The following is a 27,994-nucleotide window of genomic DNA, read 5'->3' on the forward strand; positions in this document are numbered from 1 at the left end:
AATCTTAAACTCCACCTCACTGAGTTTTATCTCTGCCTCTGTACATGAAAAACAGGTTTTTGTGTCCTGCTCCACCTGCTTGACCTCAAATCTTTTTCGCTGTGTAATGTTGCTCTGCCATCATAAACCCAGACGTGGATAAGTAGCTTTAAATCCACTGTAGATCGACACCTTTCCTCCTTTTTTTCCCCTCACATTTCCCCATTTTATTTACACTTTCCCTCCCTGTTTGTTTTCGTTCCTCGCCTCCCCTCATCTTGGACACAACCCAAATATTACTCTGCAGCCTCGACTGCGAGTGCACCATCACCCTCAAAGCCCCAATCAAAGCAAAATCTCTCTCCCATCTATTGTTTCGCCGTCTAGAGCCAAAGTCCAATATCAGCACTGGCACATGTAAGGGAAAGTGTCCATGTGGCAAAATGTCTAAACCCCCCATTGTTGCGCCTTTGTTGCGGCGGCCTCGCGATACCACCGCGCTCTCTGTCGGCCATATATATGTGGGTGTCCAAAATTTTTCAGCTCTTATACAGTTGTCAGTAGTTTTGGAAAACAGCAAACTGTGGAAAAATGTCTCAGTACTCAGGAAAGGTGAGTATCTATCACACCAACAGGGATGCAGCCACAGACGGCAGAGTATTTCCCAAAACAAAAAAAGTCAAACACAAAAAGACAGTGATGTAGATGTCTGACCTCAGATATTACACTTTCTGATTGTGTGTGTGTGTGTGTGTCAGAAATTTTCCTGTGACAAGGAACAAAAAAAAAAAACCTTAATCTTCAAAACAGATCGTGTTCTATGAGGGGAAATGTTTCACTGGGAGGAAGCTGGAGATCTGCAGCGACTGCGACAACTTCCAGGACCGAGGCTTCATGAACAGGGTCAACTCTGTCCGTGTGGAGAGCGGGGCCTTCGTCTGCTTCGACCACCCAGACTTCAAGGGCCAGCAGTACATACTGGAGCACGGAGAGTACCCTGAATTCCAGCGCTGGAATGCCCATAACGATCACATGGGCTCCTGCAGGCCAATCAGGATGGTAAGAGAGACTCTGTGTGTGTGTCTGTGTCTGTGTGTGAGACAGAGAAAGACCCCAGGGACAGATAAAATATTTGGTTGATAAAAAAAAAAAAAAAAGGCAGACTGGCACATGTGTGGCCTCATTTGTGCACACACCTGTTATTTAGATAAATCAAAGTCAGGGCTCATGCATGAAGTTAGTGGTATAGCCCTGAGGCTCATCAGCAACTGGCAGCTTCTCACATCACATCACGACGTATTTACACCGCCGTCGTGCTCGGCTGAAAGAAAAGCACTTCAGACACAGATGGTGAGCTATACATATCGCCAACTTTTCGATTTCTATAGGTGTAAATGTTAGTCCCCCCCCCCCCCGTCACATCAAGGACGAGGCCTTGGGGTTTTTTTTTTTTTCTTTGCAGTGAGGTGAAGCCAAACACTGTTGCTATGACTCAGCAAGCTGGCATGTCATTATCCTCCCCCCCCCCCCTTCCCACCCTCAACCCTAACCCTCACCCCCTCCTCCCCACAGCATGGAGAGCACTACAGGATGGAGCTGTTCGAGGTAGACAACTTCGGCGGCCAGTGTGTGGAGCTGTGCGACGACTGCCCGTTCCTGCAGGCACGAGGCCTGACCAAGAACTGCGTCAACTCCCTCAGGGTTTACGGAGACGGAGCGTACGTGTCTCTGTGCAGCGAGTGTTTGATTTCACACAAAGGACACACACACAAAACATACAAAACATACAAAACATCCTCTAGAATATGTCGGGTCTATTCTTCTCCTTCGCTGGTGGTGGTGGTGGTGGTGCTGGATGAACTTCGGTGAACTTTTACCAACTTTGTGTGACCCCATCTGAACCGTTAAAGGTCACCGTAATTTCTCACGTGCCTCATTTGGTAGGCCTATTTAACCGTGCAGGTGGTTTAATATAGGGCACGTCCAGCTGTGAGGACAAATTAATTTTGTCTGTGGTGCCAAAAGCTCTTGAAAAATTTTACTAATTAAGTTTTTTCACTTCATTACCTAGGACTAAAAGGAAAGCAGGGAATATAAGGGTCCTTAACTAGACTGAAATCAGATGAAATGATGATCCCCATTTTGCTTTCTAGATTTCTAGTTTGTTGGCACACAAGAAAAATACTGTTATAATAAAATATATGATACATACACAGACATTTACAATATACAAACACACAATCTTACAGGTAAGAAGCTAAATACCTCTCCTAATAACTTCAGGTGAGACGACAGGAAAAACTAAGTAACTGGGAAGTGATTTAATTCTTTACATTTCATTTTTCTAATGGTGTTAGAGGCACAAACACAATCCCTTTGATCGATCCTGATTGTGTTGCAGTAAACACCTCAAAGTTGGACTGTGCTTTAAGGTGCGGACCATGAACCGCAATGTATTCCTGGGTGTTGGGTCGGCTGTATCGCATCTTTCTCTTCATTACCTGTCGCCCCCGACACTGAGAACATAAATCATCCTCAAAATATTGTATGTTTTATTTATAAAGAAAGGGGAAAAAATCTCACAGGTGAACTAAAACAATCTTCACGACTACAAAAAGGTAGGTGAGACAATGTGTTATACTTGCCCTTTTACAGTATAAACATCTATTTTAGATGTACACAACCCAAGAGAGGAGGAATACTGTCAAATACATATCATAAATTTTAACTCGTATGTTTTAGAAGTTGCCTCATTTACACATTTTGCCACATACGCAAACCTGCCTTCCTTTGGCTTTCCTCTGTGACACTGAATATTGCACATTCAGACTTCATCATTCTAAATAATGATGTATTTTTCCCCAAACAGCTGGGTGCTGTACGAGGAGCCTAACTACCGTGGCCGCATGTACATCGTGGAGAGAGGAACCTACTGCACCCACATGGAGTGGCAGGCGGAGAACCCCAACATCCAGTCTGTCCGCAGGGTGGCCAACTACTTCTAAAACCGTCTCAGTGTGTCTGTCACACGGTGCGATGGGGATAAGAAAAATAAAAACACTGTAGAGTAATCTCATTCTGACTCTGTGAGGCTGTAAAAAGAAATAATAATAATAAAAGATGAATAAAATGTTTGACATTGTTTGTTGATTTATTTTTGTACTGAATTATTCAAAGGCTGAAATAAAGTAGTGATCCTTACAATATCTTCAATTTCCCCTTTTTTCCTCTCCTTTTTTATGTTCACTCTTTTGTGAAACTTCCAACTTAACCATCGCATTACACTGTAGAAATGGCTGCAGGCTGTGATTCAGGTAATTGCTTTCTGTTATACGCCATAACTACAAAACCTTTTTAAGTGCTTTTCCACATACTAATGGATTCATTACTGGGTTATACAAAGCATTGTGAATAACACTGAACACAGATTATCAGATGGATGGATGGATTGATGGGCATTTTATTCACCCAGGAGATAAATTAAATGTGTTGATATTAAAGAAACATTATCAACAGAGCAAAGTGCAAACAAACAAACAAAACAAACTTACAAGGACTTAAAAAGCAGTCAGTCGGCCTTTCAGCAGACTCATTCGCTCATAGAAATGAATCGTTGGCATTCAGCAGTGCACAAAAGAGAGTGTGTGTCCTCTCTCTGTATAGTATATATACAGTGTATAAATCAAGAGTGAAAGAGACATATTGCACAGGTTGAAGCAGCGTATCGGCACCTGCCCTAGGGAGCTCTGCTACCACCTAGTGTCATTTATCTATTTTACTGTGAAGTCGTGACGCTCACCTCAGGGTTTTCAAAAGGGGGAGCACAAAGGAGACTTTTTTTTCAGCTGCAGAGACACAAACACATGAAAATACACGAACGCTCCAGATACAGGAGGAGGAGGAGGAGGAGGAAGCTGATGCACAGGAGCACAAACTTTGAATCAGTCGTGGATGGATGAAGCTCTACATGGTGTTTATCCACCCCTACTGTATATATTCAGCTTGTGTTACAGTTTTATCACATGTATTGAGTTGTATAATGCAGAATAAGTGAAGACTGGCTGCCATGTGTTGCGTTTACTGACATCAGGGCATAGTTTCATGTTTGTTTTCACTGCCACTGCATCAGTTCTTCACCCTGTGCTCTCTTTCTTCTGTGGATGTCACATCACGGTTGGACCTTTAATGAGTACCAGTGCTTTTCGCTTCCGACTGTCATGACAACAGACCATCTATCTTTACAAGGTTTCACTCGTGGCCTCTATTGAGTTACAGGGTCAATATGGGACGGCTTAATGAGGAAATGCTTTGTCTTGAGTTACACTCAATGGCACTAGTTTAACGGCGATTACCTATGGCTAACCTTATTCCTCGGCCATTTGCTGCACGGATTGGCCGGGTGTCACCCAGCGTGCCATTAGTCTGGACGTCGAAGATGAGAAAGACAGAGAGGGCTGAGAGCGAGGCTTTAATGGCATCTTAACAATGTCACTGTTGATTTTCTGCAGTGATGGGATTCGTTATTTTACACAAAGGGACTGAAGTTTTTCAGACAGAATGTGTCTTGAATGTGACAAAGACAACTATGTGCCAGGATACTTTATAATTGCAGGCAACTATTCTGTTTCAGAGACTTCAGAGACAAGCGTTAACACCTTAAGAGAGGTAATTATAAAAGAGAAACATGTCCAACTATAGCCAGAGGAAAAATAAATTACGAAGGGGAATATTTCTCTGTTGACTGAGAGACTGGTTGAGATGATTTTCTTGTTTTCATTAAACACCACAGACTATTAAAAGCACACCATACATGAAAATTAGGGGATATTGCTGTAATAACTTACATTTCCTGTTTCATAATGAGTATAAAATTATGATCCATGGTTTTGGTTTTTTTGTATATTAGTGTGTGGGATCCTTTTTTATATTTAACCCTGTGCTGTGGTGAAATCAGTAATTAGAACGAATACATTTTAAATAGCATTTATTGTATCCTGTTACTCCAAATTAGGTCAGCTATTTTTAGCACTGCCACTTATGCATAAAAGATCATTCAGATAGGGGAAGAAGAAGAAAAAAAACACCTAAGAATTTATCACAGGAGGATACTACTATGGTGAGAGATATTTATAACATTGACAAAGAGGGGGAAAGCTATATCCTATTATATAATATACATCTTTATCTATTGTATATAATAGGTATATGTTATATTGCCTACATGTGGTGTGGGCTAATTTAGATGTTTCATTTGTAAACGGGGCTTCTCTATTGGTGCAATTTAAATAAAAATAACAGTATATGATCTATTTATAGCCTGTTTTTGACTTTGTAGCTGTAGCTACTGCACATTACTTCAGTCACACTGTTTTTTTTTTTTTTTTACTCATATAAAGAAGCGAAACACTTGACTTTTCCCCGCGTTTAAGCGCTAAATTCATTAGGAGCTGGATTAAAAACTATAAATTTAAAGATAAGTAGCGACAAAGTCGAGCCAGATTGTTTAAGACCAACTCTGACGACAGAAAGTGTAAGTGTTATATCAGCTGGAGGAGTCGGGACAAACACCAACCAACGTGGCAAACACCACATTATTTTCCCCCCTCTCCGACCGCGTATTCCCTCTTTGTTGTTGCTTGCTGCTGTTATCGGTGTAAAAGAGGGGTGGGATGATGAGGGGGGGTTTATATATACGATTAAAATAATGTGATAATTATCGACACGAGGCTGGAATAAAGTCAATTCAGGCGTGTATCTACGGTGTCGCGTTAAGGTCACTCGCTGGCTGCCTGAATTCCCCTCTTTGTGTTTACACATCCGGGTTTCCCTGTTTGCAGCCCATTCCCCATTTAGAAGCCATTTTGGACACAGATCAGTAACATGCATGTAAACCCCGACCGACCTCCCGACGCAGCGGTGCTATAGCTACTACTCAAGTGAATAACCTTAAAGAGAGAAAAGAAAAAAAAGGAGAAAACAGATAAAACAGCGCCGGGGTTTCGTCTCGGATGGTTCTGCTGCTTCCCACTCGGTGTTTGGATCCGGTTTGCGAAGAGAAACGCCGCGTTTGGTGATGGACTGAAAGAGCCCGACGGTCCATTAATCGCTCCTGTTTTTCTTTTTTTGTGTGTTTTTTTTCTCTCTCTCTCTCTCTCTTCCTCCTCGCAACATTGTTGCACCGTCGCGGCTATTGACACGCGCTGTGGCGGTGGTGGTGGTGGAGGAAGAAGAGGAGGAGGAGAAGGTGGTGTTGGTGTTGGTGCTGCTCCTGGTTGGTGGTGGTGGTGGTGGTCGTGGTGGTCGGACTGCTGGAGGGACCGGAGGAGGCCTGTGGTCGTTTTGATCCCCCGCTGGACTCATGTTTTGGACGACAAGCTGAGTTTTATTAAATGTTCGCGACGGAAAGCGGGGGGAAATCTCTGTGCTGCATTTAACACGGAACATGTCTTTTTCATGGCTGACTTGTTCACTTCTTCTGGGAACTTTGTGCGCAGGTAAGCTTTTCCTGAAATCGCTACAGTGTGATCTCCTCCTCTCCTCTTTCCCCCCTTCTTTCTTAATTTGTTACATTGTCGCGAGCTGGGTCCGTTTGCTGTGTGTGTGTGTGTGTGTGCGCGTGTGGCTTTCCAAACCCCGCGCACGAGTTCGCTTTTTTTCTACGTTTTGTTGTATAGTAGGTTGTGTTAAAGTTTGTTGGCAGTGGATGCTTGTCGTTCAGCTGTGGTTAGGTTGGGGTTTATTCTCTCCACCATAATCGGCTTTTCTCTGTTTGTCGCTTAAACACATATATTTTCCCCTCCCTGGAGAATTGTTAAAGCAATAGCTGCTGCGTTTTTTTATTTTATTTTATTTTACATTAATTAAACATATACATCTCATTGTCGTTAAATATGGCGTTTTAGCGCTGTGGAATATTTAAAAAATATATATTTATATCCAAATGTAGAACTGTTGCGCCCCCCGCCCCCCTCGCCTTTCTTAACAGTGGCAGAAATAGAAGGCAGCAGCTGCATCAACATCCTGAAACCTTATAGGCTACATCTCAGGTCTGCACTCTTGTTTTGTGGTTACAGCCTGAACAAGAGGAGGGGGATACACACACACACACACTTCCTCCTTTTGTTTTGATTTGTTTTTTTTCTTTCTTTCTCTTGTTATTGTTGTTGGTTTATTTGTTTGAAATAAACAAAATCAATGTGGTTTGATTTGCAAGAAGAGACATCATCAGCTGTGAATTCAGGTTACTGTTACACACACTCGGCTCCCATTTCCAAAGCCTGCCACGTGAAATTGAGCATGAGGCTTGTTTTTCTTTTGTTTTGCAACTCATATGGGAGACTGTTGTCTTTTTTTTTTTTTTTTGCTTACACATGAACATTAACGCACATCTAGCCTAGTTTAAAATGACACCACATCTATTTTTACAAAACAGTATCATCCACGTTTCCCCCTCCTTTGCTCCTGTTGATGAAATGATTTTCCCCTTTTCTCTCTTTTTTTATGTTTTTCTCGAACAATGATAAAATTTTCATTGAGGCACAGCTGTCTCCTGTGTGGCAAATAGCTCAGTGGTTTAATGCCTTTATGGTTTATAGATTAGGACTCGGGGAGTGTAGCTATAGTGTATAAGCTGCTTCTCCAGAATTCATGTTGTTGTGGTGTAAGCCTCAGTAAGTGACAGAGGGAGGGTGGGTGGGGGGGTTAGGGAATGATCTTGTAGTAAAAGTCCTCCCGGATCATGTGACCACAGATATCAGAAATGCCATCTCGGCTCAATGGAGCATTGAGCATCACTGCTCTGTGTGTATGTGTGTGTATGTGTGCGTATACATATATTTGTGTTATTTGTCCTTACAACCTTCCTTCCTTTAATAATGAGCACCATGTTTGGTTATTACATAGGCTACATCCCCATATCACCATAATGAAGTCCATTGTATGCTGCTGCCGGACAGCTAAATGCATGGATGTGTAAGTGGATGTGTGCCTGTGAGTGTGTATATGTGTGTGTGTGTGTGTGTGTAATGGGTTGGTGGGGGTAACACTGGGGGATGGGCAGCCTCCTATAGGCAGGGATTTAAAGAGACAGGCACTATTTTTTTTCCCCCTGTGAACAAAGATTAGGCTTGAATGTCCATAAGATGTTGTGAATGACACGCCACGCTCCGTGTTATCTGCTTTACTGTTCATCAGAAACATGTCTCCCATTTGCCCCCCGTGAGTGTGTCCAACATTAAATCCACTAAGAGGGATAATAAAAGGCTTTTTTTTTTCTTCTCCCTGTAAGGAAACGTTCAACATCAGGAGACTGACAGCTATTGTCACATTTGGGCTTGGTTTCCTCTTAAAGAAGAAGGTCTTATCTGTCCTTCCAGATGTGTCATACTTCAGGAGGATGCACGAGTCCTTATCTATAGACGTAGCATGTTCTCGCTCTGTGTGTGTGTGAGAAAGAGTGTGTGTGTGGTGTTTCTATACCACAGCAGGGCAGATCATTGTTCTTCCACTGCCAATTAAATCCTGTCATTTTCCTCTTTTTTTTCCACTTGTTAGCCTCTGAAAAGATTTTTTTCCGTGAATGGTATTATGCTGAGCTACTATTCAGCAACAATTTCTTAGCCCAGAGGAACTCCCTTTTTTTTTTTTTTTACTACAGAGAGCTCCCAAACTTGGCCATGTGCCAGAGTGATGATAGAGAGGCTCTGCACGGAGAGATGTTTCTTTCGTGCCACTGACTGAACGGATCCTGCGCCATATGTCTCTGTTTCCGCCCCTCTGAGGTTCAATTCATTTACGTTGTGATCTGACTGAGGCCTTCTGTCCATCTCAGGGTACAGTCTGGGCGAAGCAGAGACCCGGGAGTGCGTGTACTACAATGATAACTGGCGTACGGAGAGGACCAACCAGAGCGGCTTCGAGCGCTGCGAGGGGGAGAAGGACAAGCGACTGCACTGTTATGCCTCCTGGCTCAACTCCTCAGGGACCATCAAGCTGGTGAAGAAAGGCTGCTGGCTGGACGACTTCAACTGCTATGACAGGTCGGGTCACTGAGTGAGGTCGTCTCCACCCGTGATTTCTAACATTTTTATGTTTCAGGTTTCTGGCTCACGCCCAGAGCGACTGGCAGCGAGTGCAACAGCATCTGCATCTTTATTCCTATGACCTGGGGCGTCCTCAGGGCCACAAATAGCAGCTCCAACACAGAAAACAATTTGTCAGTTTGCCAATCAAGTGGAAAAATTAGGGAAAAAAAGAAACATTTGCACTTTGCAGCTACTCAGATGGTGACAATTGAGCTGTTTTCCCCCCTTTTTAGCATTTGAATGTCTATAGGTTTTCACCAAGGGGTCGGACACAGCTCTGTCATCTCATGCTGAGGGAGCAGCAGTTCTCACTTTGCTTGTAAAAACATCCCAGCTGAGCAGAAAACAATGGCCCATAACAATGAGATGCAGGATATGCACATTACCAGATTAACTGTGGCCCATTAACATATTGACTGAAAGGCTTATTTACAGTCCCTTTTATCTCAGACATTAGTCCCAATACACATCATCACGCAGTGTAAATATGCACATTAAGCTGCAAACGCAATGATACAGGGCTGCAACTACTGATTGTTTTCATCAGTTTAACTGTAAAATGTCAAACAAATGTGTGATCAATTCTCCAAACCTCATAGATAATCCATTTACAATGATATACGACACAGAAAAGTAGAAATTATGCAAATTTGAGAAGCTGATACAAGCAAATCTGTTCAATTTTTACTTGCAGAGTGGCTAAGAGCAACAATAACAAAAGAAATAGCTATTGATTCATTTTAATTTTATGCTGCTCTATGAATCCAATAATTGCTTTGCGTATAAAACCAGACAAAGCAGAGGGCACAGAGCTTACTGTGTCTACACAACATATGAATATACTTATAAATGTATAACAGGTTGAAGTTAATCTTGATATAAAATGGAGACAGATTGAGGGGGGGGGTTCCCACAAGTAGGAGTTTATTTTGGGAAAACGCTCTGCGACCAGCACAGCTCCCATTTATTCTCTCTGGAAATAACCGGCTAGTTTGCTGCTCAGTGTCCACAGTCCAGTGACGGCAGATACAGATACGGCAGCACCAGCTAGACCGCTCAGGATTTGAGTTAAGTCAGGAGGAGAATTTCAAAAACCCTTTTTTTATCAGCAGCAGCCTGTGCAGACTTGTGTGTCACAATCAGACTTATCTAGTTTTTTAATATTCCAGCCACAGCGTTTTTCTGAACAAGCTGGGAGACCTCTGGTGGCTCGTTTCGAAGGCGAGCTGGAGAAAAGAGAGCCGCAATAATGGATCTTAGAGACGACACAGCTGTGCATAAAATAGCTCTTTTTTGTGCAGCACTTGGCAGCTTTTCTAGTGCTAAATGTAAAAAGTAGTTGTGAGATTGGCCCGCGGTGTCTTGAGTATTTCAGGGTCAAGACTGGAGTTGTTGAATAGCGGTTAAGTGACGGCTGTTTTCAGTGAGTCGGTGGCTTTTTGATGATGATCAGCATGTGGCTACATTAAATCAAAAGCAGGTTTAGCAAAAAAAGAGAGAGAGAGCGCGTGAACGCATATAAATTGTAGGTTACTTTGGACGCAGCTGCAAAATATGTTGACGGTTTCCAGGGAAATTGCTCTGGCTTGAAGTGCTGTTGGCTGTAATTACACAGAGGGAATATAATGGGACCCGGGAAAGTAAATTTGCTCCTGGTCAGTTCAATCTGAGAGAAAAGCTCTGTAAAAAAAAATGAAAGGCGACGAACAGGTGGGCAGGTCTCGGCAAGTTAAGAGACAGTGTCACAAAGATTAATTGTGGTATTAAAGAGCAGGGATGTGCTGTGTTAGAGATCCAGCGCTCCCTCTGACTGAATTTGGGAACATTTTCTGACTTGGGAGTAATGAGGTAATAAACCAACCAGCCATAATATGAAAGCAGGTGACTGGTTTTAATGTTGTGATTGATCTGTGTGTATTTTTTTTTTTTTCCTGAGGGAAGCCAAGAAGTCGTGGAAAATAATTAAAACTACAAATTAGGTTTCAGATTAAATTAAATTTGATTCAGAATGAACCTTTAAAACGTCTCACAGATTCAGTCACCAGCTTTAATGTTAGATTTGATTGTTGTATATTCAAAAGAAGTACATTTAATCACACAGGACTAGGCTATAAATTGAGTCTTTTGTGTTAAAGGGATAGTTCAACATTTTGGCAAATTGGTCCATTGCCATAATCCCTATAGTCATAGCAGTAGGTTTGTTACCTTTAATTGCAGGCTAATTTTTAGAACGGCGGAGCAGAGCCACGAGCTGCTCAGAGCTACGCTACAGAGGCTAATGGGATTTCTTGGTTTCCCTCATCAAACTCATCAAATACACAATCCAACAACTCCAAAACGCTCTGGTGGACAAGTTGTGACCTGCACATTCACCATGCTATGAGATAATAACACAACGTTACGAGACAGAGTTGTTTTGTTTTTTGGATTGTGTATTTGATGAGTTTGATGAGGGAAACCAAGAAATCCCATGAGCCTCCGTAGCGTAGCTCTGAGCAGCTCGCGGCTCTGCTCTGCCGTTCTAAAAAATAGCTTGCACCGACAATTAAAGGTAACAAACCTACTGCTATGACTATAGCGATTATGGCAATGGGCCAATTTGCCCAAATGTTGAACTATCCCTTTAATATTATGTGCTAACATAGTTCCATCATCAAATAATGAAAGGTGAATTCACAGAATAAATATGGCTCATCTATGTCTCAGAAGTTAGATTTTCTGAGTATCCAGTCGGCTATGTCGTCATAAACTCCCTCTGAAGCTCGGTTACCCTGAGTTCGCAATCCAAGGTGGCTGCAGCAAATAAAAGCTGAATGTTTCACTGTTTATCAGCCACTTAGTCTTGGTTTTGTGTCATTAAATTAGTCAGATTGAGAGTACTGTGCAACTTCTACCTGTAGACATGTTGTGTGTTTTCACGCACAAACCATCATGTAGTGTGTTGCTATCGGCTGGTATTAGTTGACAATCCTAACAACATCATTAGCTAACAAAAGGCCTGAGTTTCTGACTTGTTACCAACTCGTTAACTCAGATGTGACATCATTTCCATCTCCGAAGTCAAAATATTACTGTACGCTTCAATATTTCATCAACAACAGAAGCAGAAGAGTTTTACTTGGTCCCTCAAGTTGAAGTCAACATCCCAAAATGCTGCGTTGGTTTTACTGTCATGATGTTTTGGCTCCGTTTTTAATTATTAAAGCAGCTTTGACGTGTGTGTTGTTGGTTTATCGGAGCAATAATGTGGAGTGTGTGTGTGTGTTTGTGTCTCATCTGCTGTTTTTTAGGCAAGAGTGTGTCTCAATGGAGGAAAACCCTCAGGTCTTCTTCTGCTGCTGCGAGGGAAACTACTGCAATGAACGATTCACCCACCTTCCTGACATGATTGGCAGTGGCAACCGAGGTGAGCAGCAAATGCATCCCACATACAGTACAAACACAAAAAATGGCTCTTTGCCCCCCCCCCCCCCCCCCCCCGAGTAGTGAGAGCTTGAGGTTAGGCCTGCGTCTAGTAGTGAATAAACAAAATGTAATGACCCGCCGTTACTGTGAGCCGTTAGGCAACTATTTGTAAAAAGAATATATGATTTTAAATGTATATTTTGGGGGGAGGAGGAGGAGGCATCAGGAAATAGTCTGGGCCCCGGGCATTTTCAGCTAATCTGTGCTACATTTGCAGAAAATATTACATTAAAAAAACATAACGATGACCCTGAAAAGGATAAATGTTACAAAGTGGAAGTCAGCTGGCTGTTAACGACACAACAACCAGACATGTTGGAGCTTGGGCCTGACTGATATGGACACCTACTGACATGAGGGGAGTTCCTATAACCAATCAATAAGCCAATATTCCTTGTGTTTACATAAGCACATGTTTTTTTGCAATGATTGCTAAAAAATATGGTTCAAACTCTTGTGGCAAACGTGTATTTAAAGAGAGACAGAGGAGTTTGCTTTTGGTTATAAAACAGTCTCAAATTAATGTGGATGAATCTACCTTAATAAAGAGATGAAAAAAATCCACACACCAAAAGAAGCTCCCGTAGACAAGGATTTATTAGCACGTGACGTTTCGAGCAAGACGCACACAGCAGTTTGAAAAAGAGTGTCTTGCTCGAAACGTCACGTGCTAATAAATCCTTGTCTAAGGGAGCTTCTTTTGGTGTGCGGATTTTTTTCATCTCTTTAGTGTTCCCTCCTTCGATCCTGCACCCATCCCAAGTGGGCCTTTTTGGATGTGCATGTTTTTTCTTACAAGTTTCTTTCGATGAATCTACCTTAAACACACATGTTAACAGATCCATTTTCGATAAATATATAGTTGTGTCTTTATAGTTATGTTGATATTATTATTTAGTGGTCGATCCGCCCAGCATTTCCTAGTTTCGATTTCCCGGACGCTGGTCGGGACTACGACGGTATCTGATCGTCTTCGAACCTCCAAATTTCGCTCTTGATGAATAAAAACATTCTTGGCAAAAGCTTTCACTTTCGTCCGTCTTGCGCCAGTCCAAGAATTTCACTGTGCGCGCAGAGGCTCATGGGAAATGTAGTGTGAAAACACTTCCACTTTCCGAAACTCCTCGTAGTCCCTTTAAGGCTCAACATTTTACTGTTTAGCTATAAGTTGTTTTTATTATTCAAAATGGCCTCGGTGGAAAATTAATGTCATTAACACATGATTATTTGACAAAACGGAGGCTGCCACTTTCCAGTTTATTTCTATAGAGTCCAGTTATTTGTCAGTCAAGCGTCAAGGTCAGAAAATCTTGATAAAATATTACTTTGCTTTTTAAAAAACAGTCTGTGAGGGATATATGTGTTGTGTTGCTGCTAATAACCTACATGCTGGTAACGCTGACATGCTGTAATTATTCTGTTCCTCCTCCACAGTGAAAATCCGGCCTCCACCCAGAGTGCCGTCCCTGCTCAACGTGCTGGTCTACTCCCTGCTGCCTCTCTGTGTGCTGTCCCTGGCCCTCGTCCTGGCCTTGTGGATGTACCGCCACCGCAAACCTCCCTACGGCCACGTGGACCTTAGCGAGGTGAGACGGGACGGGAGGACACGAACAAACACGCTAAACTCTGACCCCCATCTGAAGCAGCCCACCTGTGTGAGGGCAGTCTGTGGCAGAAGAATGACAGGTTTTTTCTTTTTCTGTTATTTAGGATCCAGGACCCACTCCCCCATCGCCCCTGGTGGGTCTGAAACCTCTGCAGCTGCTGGAAATCAAAGCCAGGGGGCGATTTGGTTGTGTGTGGAAGGCCCAGCTGATGAGCGAATATGTCGCTGTAAAGATCTTCCCTGTTCAGGTATGAAGCAACAATAACCCAAGACATATATGTGATTTGTTTTTATCTTGTTTAATAGTGTTTTTTAGCCTCAGTTTGTGCCTCTCATGTTTTCGCATTATGTTTGAGTCACAGTGTTAAGAAAAATCTGTATCCTGCAACAACAACAAAAAACATACACTCACAGCAGTTATAAAACATGCAAACATCTTATTTTGCATGTAACTATGAATATATTGGAAAACAACACGAGAATATACAGTTACAATACATTTTATATTCTGAATGCACTCTATAATTTCCGGGCACTACCTTAGTTACACACCAGAAATAGTATTTTTCATTTAAATAGTTAATCTTTGATTTTGGATTTTGCCTTTTATGAATTCTGGGTGTGAGGTTTCCAGGATTGTTAATATCGTTAGATGTTTTTGATTAAAAAGGATGATTTCGTTTCAGTTAGGGCTACACAGTTAATTATAACATGGCCAAGTGCAATATCCAACTCTCACATGATGCAATTTAGTTTTGTTTTGTTTTGTAAAATGTGTCATCCACCACATTGTTAAGCATTGTCAGCACCATAAATGTTGCTGCTACTGAGACGATCGGTCCAACTAATCATATTGTCAATGTCAAGATGTGAAGGGACAAGACCAACAAAAATCACATCATTAACTTTGTTTTTATTAAGTGAAAATGAAAGTAAATATGACAAATCACATTGAAATCACAATAGCTGCTTGTATAGTAGATTGTTCAGCCCTAATTCTAATATATAAGAGACACGAACCAAGGCTACCAGCTCTGTGTAACATAAACACAAGAGTGGAGCCTGTTATTTTCTAAATTGCTTGTGTGAGTCACGAAGACCTAAACATAACTGATTTGTGTGTGTGTGTGTCTGTGTGTGTGTGTTCGTGTAGGATAAGCAGTCATGGCAGAATGAGCGGGACATTTTCATAACTCCTGGGATGCGACATGAAAACATCCTGCGCTACATCGCTGCAGAAAAGCACGGCAGCAACCTGGAGACGGAGCTGTGGCTCATCACAGAGTTTCACGAGAGGGTGAGGACACGTCTCGTCTTACACAACCTTATATACCCACATATAGCAGAACCATGGTGAGGTTATAGGGCTGCAGTGTTGACCAGGAGAGCTTTCCAATAAAGGCATAGGTCCGTTTATTTACCTCAACAAAAGACCCCCACAGCTTTTATTAAAGACGGGATTTTATTACTTATGGTTGGCCTGTTGTTCCCAGCATGCTTTAAAGAGATAGCTCATTTTGTTTTTAAGCATGTGGCGTAAAAAAAAATAATACAAGCACTTATGTCATATACTACAAGATTTGAAAATGACACCAATAACAGTATAAGACCGTTAGAAAACCTTGTCTTGAATAATAAAAGCTACAACAAGAGCTGCTGGAGCATATTTGTGCAATGAGTTTCAAGGCTTCATGTTATAACACCTGTTAAATGTTTTCACTTGGTCCATTGTACGTCATTATTTATTATCAACTGATAAATAACACCATGCACACACGACAACAAATCAGGAATAATCACTAGAGATGTTGCATTGTTTCTCATAGATACAGGATTTGCATGTAACTACATTTTACACATGTCATCTAAATGCCTCACATGCAGATGTGGGCAGAGCCTTCAGAGGCCTGTAATCCCACCCACTCACTACAGGAGACAGGTGTGTGGCCAAATATTAGGTTCTAAAAGGTTTACTCAAGGCAAAACTGGAGTGGTGTGATTCTATCTACATGAATCTAACTGGGCAGCCACCCAAGCAGAGTCTATGTATAGTAAACACTGTGTTGGTAATGTCTCTCTTTGGGAGAAGTGTTATGCTGCTTGGTGCCTTTACAGAGGGTTTAAGTGGATTTATAGTCATTACAAAATGTGACAATATGGGAGTCCCTTTCCATTTTTTTTTTTTTTGCCCAGGCCTTACGGAACATTATGAGACAGAGTTGTTCTTGTGGTAAATGCAGAGACTGCTTGCCAAAAAACTGCACCCCAACAGGAATGCGCATCGGCGGTTTTGCATGAATTTATCTCAAAAACAACTCCATCTTGAAACATTTCATTATTATGTCATAGTGTGGTGAATGTGCAGGTCACAACTTGTCCACCAGAGCGTTTTGGAGTTGTTGGATTGTGTATTTGAGGAGTTTGATGAGGGAAACCAAGAAATCCCATTAGCGTCCGTAGCGTAGCTCTGAGCAGCTCACGGCTCTGCTCCGCCGTTCTAAAAATAGCTTGCACCGACAATTAAAGGTAACAAACCTACTGCTATGACTATAGGAATTATGGCAATGGGCCACTTTGCCAAAATCTTGAACTATCCCTTTAAAGAGGGACTAAGCAGGCTGTTTCACGTGGTTATGCTACATTTTTACTAGGGATGTGAATCTTTGGGTCTCTCACGATTTGATTCCGATTCTCATATGCACATGCTCATGATGTGCATCACCTCGGCGCTGCTGGAAGAAAAAGAAAAAAAGGACGGGCGCTCCGCTGTCAAGCCGGTTCTCCTGCAGATGAGCTGCTGCTGCGGTTCCTCTCTCTCAGCCTGGTGTTTGACTGCACTTTGTATGAAACGAGTTCAAAATGTAAAGATCTAAGCTCACCTGAGCACCGTCAGCTGATCCAGAGCTCAGTGGATGTGACTGCTCTGCTGTAGCGCGTGTGTTTTATCGCGGAAAAAAACAAAACATCGATCGTCCTCTCAATCGAGGGTCGGTTTGCTTTGGGCACACGCCTAGTCACATAGCCTACATTCAATAGAGCATTTTAATCTTATCAGTTGACGTTTAATAATCGGTTAACAAGCGTCTTAGCGTCTTGATTGCTGCAACGCCGTGTATGGAAGCCTGTGAGGGCGCGGAGAGAGACGATGGAAACGTGATTAAAAAATCGATATTTGAAGATTATGGAAAGATCCAGAATCATAAACAATGTTTCCATCCACATGTTTTTATTGGCATTAAGCAATATCGAATTAAAAATGCCTTATGGACACAGTAAAATTCGATTAAAGGTTGGGTCTGGAGTTTTGTGCCCAAAAATAAACATTAGACTTGTACAAATGAAATCTGTCTTAATCATCATCGCCTATGGGCTTCCACTCCTGTGTGGTGGTGGCTGTGTCTTTTTTCTTTTCCTTTGAGGTCCTGACAACTGCTGCTGTCAGGGGCAGGAGGCTACACAGTTGAGCCCGAGAGGAGGGGCCGAGTTTCAATGTTTTGTTTACAAATTGCAACGAACAAAACTCCAGAGCATAAAGAGTCATTGTATGAAACATTTTCACATTTTCACAAGATGTTGTTTTGGGAAAAAATTTCAGTAAATGTGTTGTTCCACAATAACACGCAAGCAACAACACGTCACTGCACGGTCTATGTACCCCCTCCGTCACCGCGACATGAATATCGATAAAAAAAGTTAATACGGTCGATCTCATTGGATTTTCTCTTGATTGATCGTTAAAAACAAATGCACATGGCCGGGCGGAGGGTTAGCAAAACAGAGGGAAATCAACCAGACTTCCATAGTTCCTCTTTAAGAAAACACAAATGCAAAACAAATCTCCCATGACACTGATTCAAAATTAGATTAACGTGCAGATATTAATTGCTGCTCTCTTGTGTGTCTGTGTGTGTGTGTGTGTGCGCAGGGCTCGCTGACGGACCACCTGAAGGGTAACACTGTGACCTGGACTGAGCTGTGTCACATAGCAGAGACCATGTCCCGCGGCTTGGCCTACCTCCATGAGGACATTCCCAGCTACAAGGGGGAGGGGCCAAAACCCACTATTGCACACAGGTAGGAGAAACAGCAGCTGTGTGAATCTGAATCTGAAAAGCAGCCTGTATTTAATATTACCTCTAGCCTTTTATTAGTTGAGCTTTTTTTTTTCCTGGTTGTGCTGGATTTAGTCTTCTCACCTTGGAAAATTCACGGGCTAATTTGTGTGACTCAACGCTTCTATAATTACAGGATTGTAATAACGTCTAAAATAATTTTTCCCAGGGACTTCAAGAGTAAGAATGTGATGGTTCGAGATGATTTATCCGCCATCATTGGAGACTTTGGACTTGCTGTACGATTTGAACCAGGAAAACCTCCAGGAGATACTCATGGCCAGGTAATGAAGTAACGTCTAACTGTCAACTTGTTTTGTTTTTTGAGGTGTTTTTTTTTTTGCTGATACATTCACATTCAGGTGTCACACAGTTTTTTCCAATTTACACCTTCTCCGTTACACACACACCGACTTGAAAGGAGTGAAATATTTCTGCAATTGAATCATCTCTCTTGTGTCAAACCAGTTTTTAAAAGAAAGAGACACAGAGATTCAAAACACACGATTGAGTCAGTGTTTCTGCAGAAAGCAGGAGTCATGAATAAAGCACACGGGGACCTGTTTCCTGTTGTAGCGGTTAATGATTCATCAGGAAAAGAATTTAAACCTGGCAACAGAGGAACAGGATAAGTTTGCAGGCCGCCGCTTTAAGTAGAGCCAGTTTATACCCAGGAGCAAATCTGATACTAAGGCTTTTTCACATTGCTTTATTTGGCTTGTGGTTACATGATGTTAAATGTCCAGGGGTAATAAGGGAAGTTTCAGAACAAGCAGAAGCCACAAATCTGATGTAGGTGTTAAATAAGAATAAAAAAAGACTCTGTTATTTTTAAAAATATGTCTCTATATGTGGCTGCTCATGCACACACTCTCCCTCCGCTGTCCTTCCAGGTGGGTACGAGGCGCTACATGGCTCCAGAGGTGCTGGAGGGAGCCATCAACTTCCAGAGAGACTCCTTTTTGAGGATAGACATGTACGCCATGGGCTTGGTGCTGTGGGAGCTGGTGTCCCGCTGCTCAGAGGCCGACGGTGAGTGAGTCAAACGGCGCAGGAATGCGGCTTTGCCCTCGGGTGATAAGGTCACTGTGCTTCAGGCTGACCTAATAAACAAAGGATTAGTTTTCGTTTTTTTTGTCTGGGAAAGCCATCTGATCAAAGGTCAAAGGTGCAAACGAGGCTGAGGTTTCTGTTTAAATACAAATACTTCTTTTTGTAATGCTTCCCCCTCCCCTTGCCTCTCCTCAGGTACCGTTGGCGAGTACATGCTGCCGTTCGAGGACGAAATCGGCCAGCATCCCTCTCTGGAGGATCTGCAGGATGTGGTCGTGCACAAGAAGATGCGTCCAGCCATCAAGGAGTGCTGGCTCAAACATCCTGTGAGTTAACTGTAGAAAAAAGTAGCTCCTGCAGTTTCAACAGGACGCCACGTTTGTTTGTTTGTTTTTTACAGTAGGTGCGTTTCCATTACCCCAAGAAATAAGCGAAACCTAAATATCACATAAAGAAATATGGTAATGGGAACGCCTACATTTCGAAAAACCTCTCAAATATTGTTAAAACTAAAAATTGTTAAATATTGTTAAAACATTTTTACGCTCTCATTAGGTGTTTTTCAGACGTATGTAAAAGTGTACCGCAAAAGTGTTATGGAAACACTTATTTCAGTTCGGTTGATCTTGAAATTTTGTATCCACAGTTCGTCCGTGAAATCCTCATTCACAAAAAGCCCTTATTCCTCCCCGCTGCCGCACGTAAGGGCTTTGTATTTGAGCAATCGAGCGCTGCCTTCGTCTTCTGTTAAAAACAATACAGCTGAGATCGCTGTCCCAACACCATGGAAAACACAAGACGCTTACGTCCATTTTCCTCAAAAGTAAAGTGGGATATCGCAAGACTAGACTTTACGAGAGTTGCAGCTCATTCGCAAAACACCTTTCAATGGAAACACTTGCAAATAACAATTGAAATTTCAGAAATATCGCTTTTATTTTGCGAAAACCTGTAATGGAAACGCAGCTTAGCCTACTGTCTGAACGATGAGATGAGAACTAACTTCTGGGTTTTCGTCTCGGCAGGGTTTGAGCCAGATGAGCGAGACCATCGAGGAATGCTGGGACCACGACGCCGAGGCACGATTGTCGGCCGGCTGCGTGGAGGAGCGCATCGGCCAAATCGCCAGGATGATCAGCAGCACTACCTCAGACAGCCCCGTCTCCATAGTGACGTCTCTCACCAACGAGGACCTACCTCCCAAAGAGTCCAGCACCTGAACGGGTGACACCATCCTCCTCTCACCCTGAGCTCCTGACTTTTTAATTTTTCAAAACCCAAACTCAGCGGATCTCCGTGAATATTTAACGAAAACAACTAGCAACTTGAATGCAGCTGCTATTTTAAACCCGATACTGGTATTTTTTTTTTTCCCCCTCTCCCGTGTTTTTAATGTTTTCAGTGTTTTTAAAGTCAGATCTTACTAACACATCCATCTGCTGTAGTTTTTGAAGTAGTAATAAGCTATGCGATGGGCACATCTGATAACACCCATGTGTCAAATCTTAAGTGTTGTCATTACCTCATGTATTTCGTTTGTGTTAGTCTGTGTGTGTGTGTTTTTTTTTTGTTTTTTTTTAATTACCTCATGAGTTGTTCTTGTTTTCGTTTTCCTGTCTTGGTCATGTTCGTCTGCGGCCAAATGAAATGAATCTCTGCTCCAAACCTCAGACGACGTGCTGCACACCTCGGAGGAACCGTTTTGAGACTGTTAGAAAAATATATTCATCTTCCTCAGGGGTCGAAGCTTCTCTGAATTATTTTTTTTTTTCCTTTTTTTTTCTTTCTCAACTCGAGTGTCCTCCCTTGTTTTAAACTCATGAATGCCTCAGAATGGAAAAATAAGATCAAAAACATTGGAGCACAGCTGTTTTATCCTAAGGGAGCGAGTGGAAAACGGAAGCCGAACAGTCGTACTGGACATTTTGAACTCTTTGAAGATTTTTTGGGACGAGCGTCTCGTCCCCCCCCCCCCCGGGGAACTACCTCTCAGGTATCCAGTAAGCTTCTTTGAAATATTTTCTCTAATTTGAGAGGCAAGCTATCCAGCTAGCTATCATGGACATATTCCTGGATTTTTTTTTTCTTTCTGTTTGTTCGTTTGTTTTTAAATTGTAAAAAAAATTCAGAGTTACTCCTTTGCCAGTGCCAGGGGCATTGACGGATGCTGTCTGGAGTTGCAATGTTACACATTCTTGATTTTAAACTGTGTTTGAAGCGTGTGTGTTTGTGTGAGTGTGGACGTGTGTGTGTGTGTGTGTGTGTGTGCCAGAATTGAAGACTTAAATGATTTGAAATGGATAGCGAGTGTAAGAATCATGGACAGGTATTTGGGCTTTATCCTTGCGAGGGCCATACTTGAGTAAGCAACATGTCTGTTTTTTGTTTAGTTTTTTTTAATTTTCATGGGTGTTTTGTTCAGTTGACTCAACCGGACACCAGTCCCCCAGATACCTCAGTCACTGTACGTCATGCAAGGAGAGCTCAAATGGTTGCCTTTGTCTCAAATGCAATGCCATAAGTTGTACCATAACATGAATACCATACATTGAATGTCCGTTATGCTGCTGTGACTATTCCAGGATACTCAAGGATTTGTAGATGTACATGTATTCTTTGTTAATATAACGCTAACATGTGATAACTATCCATGATATTATGTGAGGCTAATATTCTGTTTTTGTGTTTTTGACTGGGTAAGCCCTCAGCTGCTTACTCCTCCAGACTGACCTCAGATATTCTGACAAGTACCTCAGGCTTTTTCTACATGTATATCAAGTTGTGTTATGTATTTTATTGTGTTTTTAGTAGTTGAGATATTTTATTGCCGGTTGGGCCTCTGTGTCTGTGGAGATTTTTCTTTTTTTTCCTTCTTTTTCTTTTTTTTTTTTTCTCGAATAGAGCCTGACCAGTTGTCACGGTGTTAATGCTGTACAAACCTAAAAGAAGAGAGGCAGATTCTTGTAAATAGATGTGCACACACACACAGTTTCAGAACACTAATCTGTTTTATTAAAAACAAATGTAAAAAAAAAACAAAAAAAACAAACAAACTAAATCAGGGCATTACAGTTCTCATGTCACAGAAACAGAAAGGGATTCCTCAGTTCCACCTCTACATATTTTAAACTCGCCCTGTGAGATATATGATTTATTATGAATAATGGTATCATCAGTTGTCTGGATCAGAAGCTGTGTAGGTAGCACTCGCATCACAAATCTTAGTATCATCCCCAATAAAATAGAAATAAAAGACAGATAAAAAATTTTAAAATACAAAAAAATCCTAATGGTTTGGGGGGCAGGTGGCTTCTGTGATTGTCCACTTGTTTGTAATGCCAGTTTGAACAGTATTACCTCAATATTAACCCGCTGATGTGATGTTCAGACCTGTTCAGTGATAGTTTAGCCACGTTGGACGACACACAGGCTCATCTGTTGTGCTTTGATTAGTGCTGTGGAAAGATGGTGATTTTTTTTGACCGTGGTCTGTAACGCTTGCCTGTGCAGTTTTTGATAAAGAACACGTGGAACAAAACAAAAAAAACGACAAAAAAAAACAACAGCATCAATACAGAACAATGTTTTGAGTGTTTGGGGAATCATTTGACGTGTCTATAACCACATTGATTGATTGACGTTTGATAATGCAGCCCCATTAGGACTAATGTAAAACAGTGGCATGCGTGTGGTCCAAGGGTCCAGCAATATTTATTATACAGCAATATTTGAATCTCGTAGTTCAAGTCATTAAACTCAGCTGTGACTTAGCAGTTTTCTTCTGCGGATCAATGACGTACATCTCACCACACACACACACACATCCACCTGGATCATGTTCTGATTCATCTCTTTGTGTGTGAGCTGTACGTGAGCCAGGTGTTTTCACGTAATGTGCCAGAAAAAAAACAACGATGATCGTGTAGGAAAACACTGCTGGGATCAGTGGTAACCTCCAAATGCTGTCTTTAACACCCAGCTCTTCTGAACAGAAAAACCAGTTACCTCATGCAGTACTTCGTTAGTAACACTAACATGGAGTCAGTCTCATCTTCAAAAACAAAGAAAAAAAAAAAAAAACGATAAGAAGAAAAAAAAAAAAAAAAAAGGAAAGTATCAATTATCGTGTATATATTTACTTGACAAAATGTAAAGGGTTTCTTCCTTTTCATGTGTGAATCCTGTGAAAGCAAAGCCTTTTTATTTTGATTTACAGTCAACATATTGTTCATTTCTTGTAGCGTGAATGGATGTTGGACTGATCTGTGTGACCCTCCCTGTTTATGTGAACTGTGTGTGTGTGAGAGAGTGTGTGCGCGTGTGTGTGTGTGAAGTGTATGTTGGTTGGTTTCACTAAAACAGTACGAATGAAAACTTTATCTGTGAGTTGAAATGCTTAGAAATATAAACTAGATGAGAATACATCCATCTTTTTGTATATTGAAATAAAGACAAACACTGATTAACCATGATAATGAACTGCTTTGATATTTTTGTGTTACAATCCATACATACTGGTGTCCCACAGAAAAATGGCCTTTGTTGTTGTCATGCAAGAGTTTTCAAATCTAGATATGCCAGCAGGATACTTTGTGTACAGACATTTAAAGCAGAAGTAAGCGATCCGGTCGTTTTGGCTAATGCTGCGTCCCAGGCAGGCTTTTGAAACCGTAAATTACAGCTTCAAGTCACGACTTACGACTTTGTAGCATTCCAGGCAACCCACTCGTGTTTTTCCGACCTGTTTTACCTGTGAAAGTCACTATAACGGCCACTCGTAACCCGTGAACTTGTACCAGATCGAACTGGTACGACTTCACAGGTCGGAAATACACGAGTTACGGGCTGCCTTGAACACACCATAAGGTCTTGTCAGCCGATGGAGTTAGCAGCCCCCGCCCTCGTCATGGATCTATTGGTCCTCGTCCCTACGTCACCACATTCACGCGCATCCCTTGGCTGCACACACAGCCCTTCATGCCGTTCTCTCTCCTCATTGGATAAAACTTGTAGGATACAAGAAAAGTTTTCTCCTCGGCTCAGAGCAGAGCAGAGTGACTGAGAGACCCGTGTTTCGGTCCAAACACTCTATGTAAGTGATTGCTTTCGGAAGATATAACTATTTAAGACTTATATTAACACAAAAATATCGCTTACTTCTGCTTTAAAGTAGTCCTTCTCAAAGGTGAGTACAAGTCCAAGTTCCAAGTTACTGTAGCCTGTTAAAAGAGGACTATAGTGCATGTAAGATGGTCAATTTGTAATTTTGGACTTAAAACTCACACTGGTGTTTAATGTGTCTTGTGGTGAGGGTAACACATTTCTGTAGGAATAGGCTACTGTTTGATCTATAAAAGTTTGGTTAGTCTAGTCCAAATAGTCTCTGAGTAACTTAGAAAAATGTGTTGCAACTGTCCCCAGTCTCCCCTACTTAGAGACTACCGGTATTTGGACTAGGCCAAAGGCTTAACAAACTTTTATAGATGGCTACATGTGTTTGCTAATTAGCCATACCATTAAAAGATGGTTACATATGATCCTATCACAGAGACAGAGGTTTTCATTCATAGGCTGGATCAGGATTGCACTTTGCTTTGAACAACTGGAATAAAATTAAAGCAGAAGTAAGCGATCCGGTCGTTTTGGCTAACTTCCTGTCAGCTGATGGAGTTAGCAGTCCCCGCCCTCGTCCCTACGTCACCACATTCACGTGCATCCCTTGGCTGCACACACAGAGAGGACCGCCCCTTTATGCCGTTCTCTCTCCTCATTGGATAAAGGTTGTAGGATACAAGGAAAGTTTTCTCCTCGGCTTACAGCAGAGCAGAGTGACTGACAGACCCATGTTTCAGACCAAACACTCTATAGAAGTGATTGCTGTCGGAAGATATAACTATTTAAGACTTATATTAACACAAACATTCCACTTACTTCTGCTTTAAGTTAAAAAGTAAGAGTGTTATGAGTATGAAAAGCCTCTGTGGAGTTATCAACGTCCTGTATTAAATCATGAATGCTGTGCAGTGAAGATGCCAACAGCTTCCTCCTTGTTGATCTTCTGGAGGGATCTGGAAAGGGGAGCAGCAGCAGACGAGGACCGGACAGTGCTGCACTCTCGTAGAGTCTGTGGTGACCTGGAGTATTCCACTCTCAGAGAACCCATGAGGAGCCAAAAACGCTGACAGACCTGAGAGACACATGTGAAAGGCAGAAAATTACAGTGCATAAATAACACAAGACACAAACTAAAATACAAGTTATGATACTTTTCCATCAGAAATCACAAGAAGACTCTTACCTGCTTTATTTTTGCACAAGTTCCCTCCTGCGTCTCAATGTTTCCTTGGGTTGGAGTTAGTTACTTTGGTTTCTCCACAACAGGCTGGGCAGAACTTGTCAGCAGCTCTGAAAAACTAAAATTACCTATTAATTTGCACCATGACACATCATGGGCTGTGCCTGGAAAGCTAGGATAATAAGAGGTCAATCTTATACAATGATGTGACTTCATACATTCAATGGCTGGTTTACTACATATACCCTTGTCCAACCTGCAATCCCATACAACAGCTCTGTCACAGAATGTGTTAAAGTGTGTTAAAAATGGAGGTCAGATAGTGTTAGAGTTGTACCGCCTGTATGCATATACCTAGCATATATAATTAATTCTCTATATTACCCCTTTCCCACTGGCCAAAAAACCTGTTTAAACCCTGTTGTTAAATCAAATAGTACATGGACTAATCTTAGGTAAAAAAAAAAAAAAAAGACAGCATTCAGGACCAGATATATTTAATGAGTTATCTAAATACACTTGAATAAAAAATTAACATGTTTAATGTAACAAATATTTTATTTTGAATTATTAAGGTCCAGTGAGGTCTGCCCTTTGCCCCTGCTTCTTGCTGGGGCATGTTTCAGGTGGGTCTGGATCACAGTTTCAATGTCTGCGTCTGTGGCCTTGATGTTCCATCTCTTCACAGCAGCTGGAGAGAGGGCACAAGAAAAAATTAAACATTTTTACAGAGCGCCGATTCCGATTTTTTTATTTAACCAGGCAGAATCATTAGGAACGAGTTCTTATATACAATGATGGTCTGACAGATGTTAAATGCACTGAATAGATGGCAGGAACGCTTTGTTTTGGGAGCTGAAGGAGTAATGAAAGAACCACTTCTTAGACCCACACAGTAGCCTGAATCTGATGTTTCCTAATAAAGCCTATAGGCATTAACAGTCTATGGCTGCAGCCCAGCTGAGTCCAGGATAGCCACATGCAAATGAAACCCATTCAGTAATTTCAGTAATGTCAATCTAAGTTTCTTACACTTGATCACATGACACAGCTTTGTCGCCTTAAACGGATGTTTGTCGCATTGTCCCCCTCCATGCATGTTGTAATTTGACATGACTCCATTCGTTATGACCCTGTAAGACAAAATTCCTGTTAGCATTTTGTACATATAACAAAATAAAAACAGCACCAAAAGAGTTTGACATTACATCATTGGATATAGGATGTTTTAGGAAAAGTGAATCACAGGCCCTACTTATGTATACATGATGAACTGCAGATATCAAATTGTTTCAACCGGAGAGGACATCTCTGGGACTTTATCTCAAATTCCTAGCCCATGTCTATACATTTAACAAGGTGTATTTACATAATTTGCACATGTGACTGTGATGGGACACTGGCATTGTAAAGCTGGCAAGTTCATTTGACACTCACAAACACCACAGCTTTGAAATACAGTACAATTGATATTAAAAGACTTGCCTGACCTATGTAACAGCAAGAGGAAAAACTTTGTTCCTCCCATGTATTGTAGGCTACCTCTATCATGAAGAGCTTCTCTCCCACATCTGATGTCATGTCAGAGCTCCCAAGTAAGCATTTATTCTGACAGGGTTAATTGTTATCTGTACGCCCAGCACAACTCCCCTGTACACAGGTTGTATAGACTTTTCTCACACTTGACATCTGTGATAATATTTAATTACTACTTAAACATACCTGTTTATGCACTTGGTAGTGCAATCCTTAATGTTCTTGCCACCAACTCTGGACCACAAGGTTATCTGTAATGACAGGACAAGAATGCTTTACTTGAGACAAATGTAAACACATTTTTTGAAAAACCATCTGCTGTGTGTTGTCTGTGGAAAAGAATTGCGGTTATGTGGGATAAATACCCTAAAGTCGTCCGCCCCTGTTTTAAAGTCCCAGAAAAGTGACACTGGATTCGTCTTCTGAGTTATGTGTGAAGTAAATTGGACAAATGGTGATCAAAACAGGCCTATGTGAGGGACAGAGACACACAAATATAGGCTATTACTGCTTTAGGTAGAGAGATAGTCACATTGATTAACTATGACATTATCAGGCTCAGTAGTGTTTAATGATGGAATTTTTTCTTTGACTCTGCCACGAGAAAAAAAACACAAGATATTAACAGACAAGAATTCATGAGCTAAATACTAAATAGATAATGTCAGTAAGAGCATAATATGTGTAGGTTTATTTGAAAAGGGGGCCTATGGTAGACTATTATGAATGTGAAAGTAGTAGTACAAAAGTAAAAGAATGTGATGACAATAATTTCATTACTCCTTAATGGGGAATTAATTTGTGAATCTCTCCATCTCCCCCTTACTGAGGAGAGAGCAGTGCTGCTCCCTGCTTTCTCTCTTGA

At 41.6% G+C, this 27,994-nt stretch overlaps 2 protein-coding genes across 2 annotated transcripts in view; both read left to right on the forward strand.

Annotated features, from left to right (window-relative positions):
• The window catches only part of LOC311000850 (activin receptor type-2B-like), a 60,521-nt gene extending 39,293 nt beyond the window's left edge, over nt 1–21,228 (forward strand). Inside the window, exons 2-12 of the mRNA XM_083991712.1 lie at nt 6,306–6,473; nt 8,810–9,017; nt 12,353–12,468; nt 13,962–14,113; nt 14,238–14,381; nt 15,287–15,430; nt 18,059–18,207; nt 18,415–18,529; nt 19,139–19,277; nt 19,494–19,624; nt 20,324–21,228. Of these exons, the coding sequence (XP_083847838.1) occupies nt 6,422–6,473; nt 8,810–9,017; nt 12,353–12,468; nt 13,962–14,113; nt 14,238–14,381; nt 15,287–15,430; nt 18,059–18,207; nt 18,415–18,529; nt 19,139–19,277; nt 19,494–19,624; nt 20,324–20,518 (1,545 nt within the window). The 5' untranslated portion in view covers nt 6,306–6,421 and the 3' untranslated portion in view covers nt 20,519–21,228. The remainder of the gene's footprint in view (nt 1–6,305; nt 6,474–8,809; nt 9,018–12,352; nt 12,469–13,961; nt 14,114–14,237; nt 14,382–15,286; nt 15,431–18,058; nt 18,208–18,414; nt 18,530–19,138; nt 19,278–19,493; nt 19,625–20,323) is intronic.
• On the forward strand, nt 511–2,984 carry LOC310999994 (gamma-crystallin N-A-like; the record flags this gene model as incomplete). Its single annotated transcript, XM_083990629.1, has 4 exons — nt 511–591; nt 790–1,038; nt 1,552–1,697; nt 2,849–2,984. The coding sequence occupies exons 1-4, from the start codon at nt 571–573 to the stop codon at nt 2,982–2,984; spliced, it is 552 nt and encodes a 183-aa protein (XP_083846755.1). The 5' UTR covers nt 511–570.
• Nucleotides 21,229–27,994: the final 6,766 nt, after the last annotated feature.

Source organism: Trachurus trachurus, assembly GCF_905171665.1.
Source record: "Trachurus trachurus genome assembly, chromosome: 17".
NCBI classification, from domain to species: Eukaryota; Metazoa; Chordata; class Actinopteri; order Carangiformes; family Carangidae; genus Trachurus; species Trachurus trachurus.